General features: G+C 39.0%; 1 protein-coding gene across 1 annotated transcript in view; it reads right to left on the bottom strand.

Annotated features, from left to right (window-relative positions):
- The window catches only part of CFAP54 (cilia and flagella associated 54), a 140,186-nt gene that overhangs the window by 65,560 nt on the left and 62,874 nt on the right, over positions 1-11,752 (bottom strand). The window contains exons 16-17 of the mRNA XM_011936865.1: positions 2,746-2,825; positions 724-884 (exon numbers count right to left, since the gene is read on the bottom strand). Of these exons, the coding sequence (XP_011792255.1) occupies positions 724-884; positions 2,746-2,825 (241 nt within the window). The remainder of the gene's footprint in view (positions 1-723; positions 885-2,745; positions 2,826-11,752) is intronic.

The following is an 11,752-nucleotide window of genomic DNA, read 5'->3' as shown; positions in this document are numbered from 1 at the left end:
TGAGACGATGGGGTTTTCTAAATATACAATCATGTCATCTGCAAACAGGGACAATTTGACTTCCTCTTTTCCTAATTAAATACCCTTTACTTCTCTCTCTTGCCTGATTGCCCTGGCCAGAACTTCCAATACTATGTTGAATAGGAGGGGTGAGAGAGGTCATCCCTGTCTTGTGAATTTGTTCATTCTATATATGAAATTAAACAACCCAGCTGTGTGCCTTCATAAATAATCACTTTATTGAGAACTGTAATTTTGTTTTTTTTTTGAGACAGACTCTCGCTCTGTCACCCAGGCTGGAGGGCAATGGGGCGATCTCAGCTCACTGCAATCTCTGCCTCCTGGGCTCAAGTGATTCTCCTGCCTTAGCCACCCAAGTAGCTGGGATTACAGGCGCCGCCACAAAGCCTGGTTGATTTTCATATTTTTAGTAGAGATGGGATTTCGCCATGTTTGTCAGCCTGGTCTCCAACTCCTGGCCTCAAGTGATCTCCCCGCCTCAACCTCCTTAAGTGCTAGGATTACAGGCATGAGCCACTGCACCCGGCCAGAACTATAATTTCAAGTGTAATCACATATGAAAACTTCCCTGAATAATAAAAAGCAAGCAAACTATGGATACAGGAATTTCTAAAACTTACATAAAATTTAAGTCTATTTAACAAACTAGGGTGAGGAAACTCTCTTCAAAGGTATCCCTCCCCTGTGCATGGAGAGACGTACCTGTATGCTGCCTGGTGCCTCTGCAGAGCAACCGCAGCCAGCTGAAGCCTGGCCTCCACCACAATCTCCAGTTCGCCAGCGGAGCACTGAGACAGGGTCTTCTGTTCCACCTCGGACAGAAGGAAGTTTAACCTGTCCTCAGCTTCCATCAGTAACATCGACTAAGGAGAGGATACCACACATCACGTGAGTTCAGAAATAATACAGATAATGTCTCTTTCTTCTTTAGCAAATATTTTTCATGTACTGAAAAGTAACAGTGAATGGAAGACCAAAAAGGAACTCGGTATCTAATCATCAGAGAAGAGAGTTCAGCAAAAAGGAAAAAGGCAACAGAAAATGAAAAGGAAAGTGAAAGCAAGCGTCAGCATGAACGACAGTGACCTTTTCTTTTATGCACAGCTGGTGCTTACTATTCACAGTAGTTATGTTCTATAAAGTTCTCGCAAACACTTATTATTGGACACTGAGCCATTGCTCCTAGGGGAGATATGGAGAAAAGTACCTGAGAGCCTCTGGTCACAACATTTTCATTAACTGCTCAATACATAGCCTTGTTTAATGTGTGTTTATGGCTAAGGATATATAACAGTATATTTAACATACACTGTTAATTCGCTAACCTTCAACTCACAGCCAATAGCACTCACTTCTGAAGGAAGCTTATCTAACACACATAGTTTCTCCGGGTCATCACAGCCCTCTTAACTTAGAAAAGCTCCACAGCACTTCAGCACTATGCTGGAGGGTCATTGTAAATATTGACAAAAATGCAAAAAGCATGGTACTAAACAGACCATGAAAAGGACACTTGTTTACAGTACGAGAGTGGCAACAAAAAGTCAGAGCATCTCCTTGTTCGACTCAGCTGGGAATGTGTGATTGGGCAGCTCAAATTTTTCTATGCTCTGTATGTGTTCACGAATAGCCAACTAAGTGCCAAGAGTATTGATTTTCAGACTACAAATAAATTTCAGTGGATCTGTAAATTAGCAAACACAGAATCTGTGAATAATGCGGATCAACTGTATTTCAAGTTACAGTATTGTCACCTAGTTGGTAATGTGAAGATAATGAGATTTTTACAGTAGACAATCAATAGTAAATAGCAACCTGACATGGCAGAAGATAAAGGGACCAACCAATCTTTCAAGTGACAGGCCACTAAAAATGTACTTGTGCAGAGCAGTGAATATTACATAAATATTAGGGCAATTTAGCATAACTTTAAGAATGTGAATGTGGATTTTGAATCAAAAAGATGCAGTCCTCCCCTCCTGGATCTATATTTTATTAGCTGTATGATGTTAGTCAAATTGTTAGACGTCTAAGTCTCAGTTTTCTCACGGTTCAGCACAGCACAGTTCAAAATTGATTACTACCTACATCATAAAGTTATAAAAATTAAATAATCATGCAAAGCTGTTGTTGCCATTGTCATCACTATTATTGGGAAATGATAAACAGGGCATTGAATACTCATATTCCACCAAATAATGAATCATGTTTTTTTTGAAATGGAGTTTCGCTCTTGTTGCCCAGAGTGGAATGCAGTGGCGTGATCTTGGCTCACCGCAACCTCTACCTCCTGGGTTCAAGTGATTCTCCTGCCTCAGCCTCCTGAGTAGCTGGGATTACAGGCATGCACCACCACACCCGGCTAATTTTGTATCTTTAGTAGAGACGGGATTTCTACATGTTGGTCAGGCTGGTCTTGAACTCACGACCTCAGGTGATCCGCCCACTTCGGCCTCCCAAAGTGCTGAGACTACAGGTGTGAGCCACCATGCCCAGCCAAATCATATTTTCTGAAGCACTTTAATCAGGTTGTGAAGTCAAAGCTGGACATCCACTTTTCTCGTGAGGAGTAAACTCCATCTCTGACTCCAACCTATTCTTATGCAAGAAAAGGTAATTGCTCTCACAAGAGCAAGAATAACTCTGATAGCACGCCCATCCAGGGCCTAATAGTGCATTTTTGGTAACTAACTTATTATGGTTTGAAAACAATTTCAAACTTACCTTTAGCATGCTAAGAGTGATCTCATCTTTAAGTTTTGTAAGATTATAAAATGAACTTCCATCATCCTTTGAATATATCTCTATAAAGACACAAAATTTTGGAAGGGCCAAGAATACCTATGGTTAGTGTAAATATTAATTCTAGGTTTATTTTTTTGAGACAGGGTCTGGCTCTGTCACCCAGGCTGGAGCACAGTGTCACAATCTCAGCTCACTGCAACCTTTGCCTCCTGGGCTCAAGCCAGCTTCTCATCTCAGCCTCCCGAGTAGCTGGGACTATAGGCCACCAGCATGCCCGGCTAATTTTTGTATTTTTTGTAGAGATGGGGTTTCACTATGTTGGCCAGACTAGTCTTGAACTCCTGAGCTCAAGTGATCTGCCCATCTTGGCCTCCCAAAGTGCTGGGATTATAGGCATGAGCCACTGCACCCACACTAATTCTATTAATAGTTTTTAAAATTCATCATTCACAGGAAAACTATCTATAAGTTTAATAATTTTTTTAAAAAACACAATGATAATATAGAAACACAGGAATATAGAAGCATATTCCTATATCAAATAGTCCCTAATGTCATATATTAGAAGGCTGAAGCTGATTCTTACAACAAATCAGACAATTCTGAAAGAATTCTTTAGGTATTTAGTGATGTTATTCAAGCTACTGGCTACTGATATAGTTTCTCCTCTAACATTTCAATAAGATCTCTGTGGAAGCATCAGTTCTTCTGCTGTGCACATGCCCCTCAGTCTAAGAGTTGAGCGTGAGACCAGTTGGAACAGCATAATCCACAATACTCAAATATCTCTTTCAAAATCTCCATCCATGATCCAAACTCTGCTTTTATTCTGAACTGTGGAGAAGTGAGAGAATTCAGATCACAGTCTTTGCCTACTTCATTCAACTGGGCTTCTAGACTATGGGAGAGAAAGATGAACCACAAATCATTTTACTACAAATAACAGAAAAATATATCCACCTGAAAAAATTAAGTTTGTTAAGTGCGTAGAAGAATTCTAAAATAACATGGAACTTAATACACCTAACTTCGTCTCCTCTTTCAACACCAACCTTCCCTACCTGGCTAGTCTCCTAAATTATGAGGGTCTGAATCTAGGGGTCAGCTGAGGATGAGGGAGGGCTAGGGCTCTTGGAAGGCCCAGCAGGAGGATCTGGGACTGGGCTTTCTCACCTAAGGGAGAAAGCAAGAATGAGAGAGACAATGATGGAGAGAAAACAAATGCCTGAACATGGTACAAAAGAAGTCTGGAATGCATGTTACCATACAAAAGACCCTAGGAAGAGTTAAACCTAGACATTTTGATGAACCTGTGTGTGATAAAATTAACACGGGTCCCACATGAGTGTTCCCCTCTAGAATAAAAAGAAGAGCTAGACAGGCCATCCATAGGTGAAGAGATATAGGAGTCCTGATGTCTTAGGAGAGGCTGGTTACCTGCCTGCCACTCTACATCTCACTGACTTCACCTTCTCCATTGCATAGCTGATGCCAACATGACAGGAACTCCAATGGGATGACCAGCAAAAATAACACCATATCCAGGATCTGTGGTTCAGACTAATCATGTTCACTTAATGCATGCTCCTCTCCTTTCTGAGCACTCAGCAAGCCATACTTCCTGCCCTCTTTGCACTTAAATATGGTCTTATCCAATTAAATAAGAATTCCAGACTAAATTTCAGAGTTCCATTTAAGGCCTCATGTGCCACCCTATGCCTTTCTATGCAAGGTCAGAGCAGAGTGTTTCAGATGGTGCGCCTCCAAGATAGTAGCACTTGGGTACCTGAGTGGCTTTGCAAAACACAGCCCCTTGTCAATCTGAGCAAGAACTAAATCCTTGCTGTGGTAAGCCATGATATTTAAAGACTAATTTGCTACAACAGACCAGCTTAGCCTGACTTCTACAGGGGCTCAGTAGGCAAGGAGAGGAAACTCAAATGGGAAATAGGACTGCTAGGAGGCATGACAAATTGAAACCAAAATAATAAGAACACTTAGGGAAGTGCAAGCAGAGTACCAGAAAAAGCTTTCTGGAATGAAATGCCTTGTCAAAATGCAGATTCTTTCAATGTTTAGGCAGGTATCAGGCAGATGTGCTTCCAATCAAATCCCAGGTCTAAAAGAATTAAGAGAAATATCTTAATTTTAAAAATCAAAAAATCAAATTTTCTAAAACAAAAGAAATAGATCTCTTATCTGCTTTAATGGAAGCCAGAAGACTAGGATTAACATGTAGAAATACTGAGGAAAGGATAGAAAATCTACATATTTAATTCTAAACAGGTAATTATATATGTAAAAAGGTAGTACTAAATAAAGTTATTGAAATAGAATGGACATGCTAAAGGAAAACTAATAAGAATCTAGAATTAAAATCAACTAAAATCAGGAGTTGGATGTGAAGTGAGGTGATGTCACCTGCTGAAGGGAAAAGCATGGGAGAAAAGGGGAAACTGAAAGTTTTTCCTGGTCTTTGATTTGAGTGGAGTAGCTTGGTAAGTGAACTAGCTGCTATGTTATATACAAATGATAGTAGAGAATATGGGCCTAATTGTAAACTCCAGGAAGGGAAAATTAAAAGGGCACAAAATATGAAAAAATGAGAAAATATGTTCTTGGACAGGAAGACAATAAAAATATATAAATTACATTAAAATTAATATAAGCATCTTAACGAATTCCAATGAAAAAGCCAAAAGTGCCTTTTGTCTTTTGTTATCGTAGTTTTCTTGTTTAGAATCAGATTGAAATACCTTGAAGTATGCAGGTAGAATATTCCTAAGAATATATAAGGAAAATAGGAAAAAGTGAAGGGTGAATAGTGACGACCTTAACAGACAAAAGTACTAATATTTTTCCAGATTGTTCTTTCAGGAATGATGAATCCAGCAATACCTCACCCCTTCTAGAACCCACAATCCATTGACACTACCAGTGTTTCACTGTTCACTTTCCCTCTCTTCCCCCTGCCATCTCATCCCTCCTTACCCAGCTTTAGTTCCTTAGTTCATCAAACATAATCACTCTTGCAAACACCTTAAATTTCCTTACCCATCTCTCCTTTATGGTACCCACCTGGTCAATCCCCAAGCCCCAGCAAATCCAATTCTCTGTTGACATCAGCACCCCTGAATTTTATTGTGGCTAGGAAAAACACCATGCTAACTCTCCTCACTTTAAATTCAAACAGAAATACAAAAAGGCTCTGCAAGCTGCCCAGCAGTCCTGCTCCATTTCCCTAGTCCATATGCCCTCCTATGCTCTCAGACAACTACTTCATCCCTTCTCTTCTCTCCTTAAATCTCCAACACTTCCTCCCTGGTTCTCACTCAGTTGACGTCTTTGTTTCCTATTCCAATGAAGAAACCAAAGAAATTACCAAATAACTTGCAAACATATGTACAACACATCTATCCATCCATTAGCATGTGAACCTATACACTCTGCCCTTCAACTTGTCATTATAGGTGAATTTTATGTTGCCATGTAGGGCCAAACCCTCCACTTGAATGCTAGCTCCATTCCCATCTTGCCTACTAAGGGTATCAAGTTAGAAATCTCCTCACTCCACACCTTGCATCATCATTTTCCCTCTTTCTATTTGATGATTCCCATCAAAACAAAAACAGACTGCTACTTTTTCAGTTTAAAAAAAAAAACAAAAAACCCTCTTTTGTCCCTTTCAGCAGCCTCCCCATTTATCTCCATTCATTCTGATTCCCCTGCACACATTCTGTTTGATTCCACTCCAATAAGGGTTAGTTCAACAAAGTTCATCTTCTAGATTCTTCAATGACATTCTTTTTGTTAAGTCCAACCTCCATCTTCCTTGGCCTTTTGATTCAATTGATCACTCCTTCCTCCTCAAAACACCTTGTTCACTCATCCTTTCTCAGTCTCCTTTGTGGATTCTCCTTCATTTATTTGATCTCTTGTTGATGAAACCAAGCATTTCTCCTGTCTCTTCTCCATCTAAACTCATTTCCATGGAGATGATGCGCGGTCTTAGGCCTTTAAATACCATCTATAGGCTAATGATTGGGAAACATTTCTTCAGTGTGGACTTCTCTCCTGAGCTCCAGAATCACATCTCAAACTATCTACTCTTTAGTTCCATTCAGGTGCTTAAAAGGCATCCCACACTTAACCTGCCCCAAAGTGAACTTCTGATCTCCCCTTTCAAATCTTTTTGACTCCACCTTCAAGGTATATCCAGAATCTGGCTACTTCTCACCACCTCCACTGCAACTACTCTTGTTGAAGCCATCATAAGCTCTAATTGCATTATTATTCAATAGCCTTCTAAAAAGAAATATGATTATGCTCTTCAAATTATTCACCCTGTTGGCTCCCCTAACCCCATAGCCTAACCTAGTCTCAATACAGAAACCAGAGTTAGGCTTTAGAAACTTTTAGTTCTTCCTCTTAAAACTTTTCCAGTGGCATTCCAACTCGCTCAGAATAAAAGCCAAATATTTTATAATGACCTTCAAATCCTTTCATAATCACTCTGTTATCTCCCTGACAGCATCTCCTAGAACTTTCACCTTTGTTCACTCTGCTCCAGCCATACTGGGCTCCAGCTGTTCCTCAAGCATGCCAGCCACATGCCCATCTCAGAGTCTCGGTATTTGTTCCCTTAATCTAGAATACTATTCCTCAGAAACTCACATCTCATTCCCTCTCCTCTTTTAGACCTGTGCTCAAATATCACCTGTTTATTAAGACTCTTCCTGACAACCCTATTTTAAATTACACCCCACTCCTGTACTCCCTAACCCTCTTTCCTGCTTTCCAAAGCACTTGTTACCATGTAACCCACAATGCCTTTATTCATTTAATTTATTGTATTTTTCTACCATAACAAGTTTTAAGAGAGTATTTTTGTGTTTATTTCCACTGTTACATTCTCAACTCTCAAACAACATAAGAGGTAATAAATAGTTTTCAGCTATAAAATCAAATTAACTATTTTATTAACACAAGAAGCCAGGAAAATCAGTAGTAGAAATAGAGAATCAAGAATCATACCCTATTTCACTTAACATAATGTCCTCCAGTTCTATCCGTGTTGCTACAAATGACCAGAGTTCATTCTTTTTTATGGCTGAATAATATTCCATTGTGTATATATACCATATTTTCTTTATCCATTCATCCATTGCTGGACACTTAGGTTGATTCCATATCTTGGCTATTTTAATAGTGCTGCAATAAACATGGTAATGCAGGTATTCCTTTGATAAACTGATTTTCTTTTCTTTTGGATATATAGAAAAGATTTCTGGATCATACAGTAGTTCTACTTTCAGTTTTTTGAGGAATGACCATACTTTTTTCAATAGTTGTACTAATTTACATTTCCACCAACAGTATATGAGCATTTTCCTATCTCCACATCCTCACTAGCATTTGCTATTTTCTGTCTTTTTGGTAAAAGCCATTTTAACTGGGGTGTGATTACATCTCATCGTGGTTTTGATTTGTATTTTCCTGATTATTAGGGGTGGTAAGTATTTTCTCATATGCTTTTTGGCCACTAATACGTCTTCTTTTGAAAAATATCTACCCAGGTCTTTTGCCTACTTTTTATTTGAATTACTTGTGTTTATTTTGCTGTTGGGTTGTGTGAGTTCTTTATATGTTAAGTGAAACAAGCCAGGCACAGAAAGAAAAACATTGCCTGTTCTCACTCATATGTGGGAGTTAAGAAAAAAATTTTTTTCATGAAGGTAGAGAGAATGGTGGTTACTAGAGGCTGGGAAGGGGAGATGGGAAGGAGGGATGAAGGGAAGTTCATTAGTGGGTACAAACATGCAACTAGATAGAAGAAATAAATTCTGGTGTTTGATAGCACAGTAGGGTGACTACTGTTAATAAGAATTTATAGTATATTCCAAAACAGAAGAGAAGATTCAGAGTGTTCCCAACACAAAGAAATGACAATTGTTTGAGATAAGGGATATCCCAATTACCCTGATTTGATCATTACACATTTTATGTGTATATAAAAAAAATACCCCACATATGTGTACAACTATTACATATTAATTTTTAAAACAGTAAAATGAAAACAGAATCATAACCTAGTACATATGAGAATTTATTATATAATGAATTTCTTATTTCAGTAAGGAAAGGATAGATTTTTTAAATAAATGATAATGACACACTAGCTATTCATCTAAACTTACAAACGATATAACATCTCAGAGAAAAGAGATGTCCAAAGTCTGAAACACAATAAGTAATGGTGAGCAAAGAAAACAGCAAATAAGTAGGTAAAGCTAAACAACTATTGAGTGGAAAAAAAAATAGTATAATGTCTAAACATCACATTAACAAAAAAAAAACCCTAAAACCTAAAGCTATCAAATTATAAAAGTAGGAAGGGGTGATCAGAGCAAAATGATCTATGAAGAGGGTAGAGATACTAATTAACTTTAAATTTTAAGTTAAATATGACACATCAATTTCATTCCTAGATATACAGAAGCTCTGACTCATAAGTACTCAGAGACATGTACAAGAATGTTTATAGAAAACAGTCTAAATATCTATCATCAGTACATGAAGAAATAAAATGAAAATAAAGGAACCACAGCTACAAACATAAATATAGATAAATCTCAAAAACACATTGTTCAGATTAACTTCTGGCATCCCAATGTGAAGAGCTTTCCCATTAAATTAGTAAAAATTATTGGTTTTTTTTCCCATTAAATTAGTAAAAATTATTGGGTTTTTTTCCCATTAAATTAGTAAAAATTCTTGGTTTTTTACTGCTTGAAGTCTCTGGAAATGATTCTAAAGCCATACAGCAAATGATTAAACATCTACTCAAAAACACTTACTAAAATGTGGTGAGAACAGTACTACAAGTCTGCAGTATTTGGAGAAAGACGACTACCCTCGCCTGTTCAATGAGATGGAAACTTCACTTCAAACCGGCACAACTAAGAAGACGAGGTTCCCTTGTTCCACCCAGCCCCACCACCTTGTGGGACAGAGTCTCTAGCTTAAGCAAAGTAACACTGATAACACAGGAGCCCCTCTAAGTTTTTTCCCAGCTCGTAAGGGTAGTTAACAAAGAAAATAATAAAGACTGAAATATATAATAATAAAATAGAAAATAGAAGGAAAAGTAGAAGAAATCAACAAAATCGAAAAACCTATAGCTAGACTGAGAAAGACAAACGGAGAAAAGACTCAAATTAATAGAATTGGAAATGAAAGAGGAAACATTACTACTAATCTTACAAATTTCAAAAAAAGAATTATAAAGGAAGACTATGAAAAACTGTATGCCAATAAATTAAATAACACAGATGAAATGGATGAATTCCTAGAAAGACACAAACTATCAAAACTGAGTCAAGAAATAGGCAATTTTAAGAGAACTACAAAAGGAGATTGAATTACTAATCAAAACGCCATCCACAAATATAAGTTCAAGCTCAGATGTCTTCACTGTTGAATTCTATCAAACATTTAAAGAGTTAATATCAATTCTTCACAAACTCTTCTAAAATATAAAAGAGGAGGGGGCCGGGCGCGGTGGCTCAAGCCTGTAATCCCAGCACTTTGGGAGGCCGAGACGGGCGGATCACGAGGTCAGGAGATCGAGACCATCCTGGCTAACACGGTGAAACCCCGTCTCTACTAAAAACTACAAAAACTAGCGGGGCGAGGTGGCGGCGCCTGTAGTCCCAGCTACCCGGGAGGCTGAGGCAGGAGAATGGCGTGAACCCCGGAGGCGGAGCTTGCAGTGAGCTGAGATCCGGCCACAGCACTCCAGCCTGGGCGACAGAGCGAGACTCTGTCTCCAAAAAAAAAAAAAAAAAAGAGGAGGGAATACTTCCCAACCTCATTCTATGAGGCTATATTAATTATGTCTTTACATTTTCTGTACATCTCAAGATCAGCCTGGCTAACATGATAAAAACCCATCTCTACTAAAAGTACAAAAAAATTATCCAGGCATGGTGGCAGGCACCTGTAATCCCAGCTACTCAGGAGACTGAGGCAGGAGAATTGCTTGAACTCGGGAGGCGGAGGTTGCAGTGAGCCTAGATTGTACCATTGCACTGCAGCCTGGGTGACAAGAGCAAAACTCTGTCTCAAAAAAAAAAAAAAAATTCTGTAGGTCTGATGCAGAAATGACAACATTTGGGGCCTTGCTGACCTCCCAGTTCCTAGAGATGGTAAAAGACTCACCTGTGAGCACACCTTTCATGTGCAAACTAAGAGCCCACGCCCCCACCACCTCCTTTATTAGGCTCTTACTCTAGACCACTCTTCCCCTAATCACCCCAAGCCCAGTTATCAGTTATCTAGAGACAGCACCTATCCTGTCAGGGCTCACTGAAATTATTCAAACTAAAATTATTCAAATACTAAGCCTGTTCACCCTGCCTTACCCATTCATTTGCATAGCAACCAAATAAAGGCTCTTGCTCATGTTTCCATCCCACTGCCCTCTGCCTCCTGAGACGCAGCCCAGCTCTCCTATGTTTCCTTCTCCCACAGTGGTGTGGCACACCCTTCCTCTTGGAAACTGTAACTATTTTTTCAATGGCAGTCATCTGATCTGTTGGTCTCACCATAAGAAAAACCTACATTTTAAAATAGAGGCCCCAGAATTACTCTGATATCAAAACTAGACAAAGACACTACAAGAAAACTAAAGACCAATATGTCTTATGAGTATGAATGCAATAATGTTTAACAAAATGCTAGCAAACAGAATCTAACAAGTAAAAAGAACTATAGGCCACACGCAGTGGCTCACACCTGTAATCCCAGCACTTTGGGAGGCAGAGGCAGGCAGATCACTTGAGATCAGGAGTTTGAGACCAGCCTGGCCAACATGGTGAAACCCCATCTCTACGAAAACTACAAAAAACTAGCTGGGCATGGTGGTAGGCGTCTATTGTCCCAATTACTTAGGAGGCTGAGGCAGGAGAATCACTTGAACCCGGAG

The sequence above is a fragment of the Colobus angolensis genome, unplaced genomic scaffold (assembly GCF_000951035.1).
Source record: "Colobus angolensis palliatus isolate OR3802 unplaced genomic scaffold, Cang.pa_1.0 Scaffold10, whole genome shotgun sequence".
Taxonomy (NCBI): domain Eukaryota; kingdom Metazoa; phylum Chordata; class Mammalia; order Primates; family Cercopithecidae; genus Colobus; species Colobus angolensis.
This window is presented reverse-complemented; position numbering and strand designations above follow the sequence as displayed.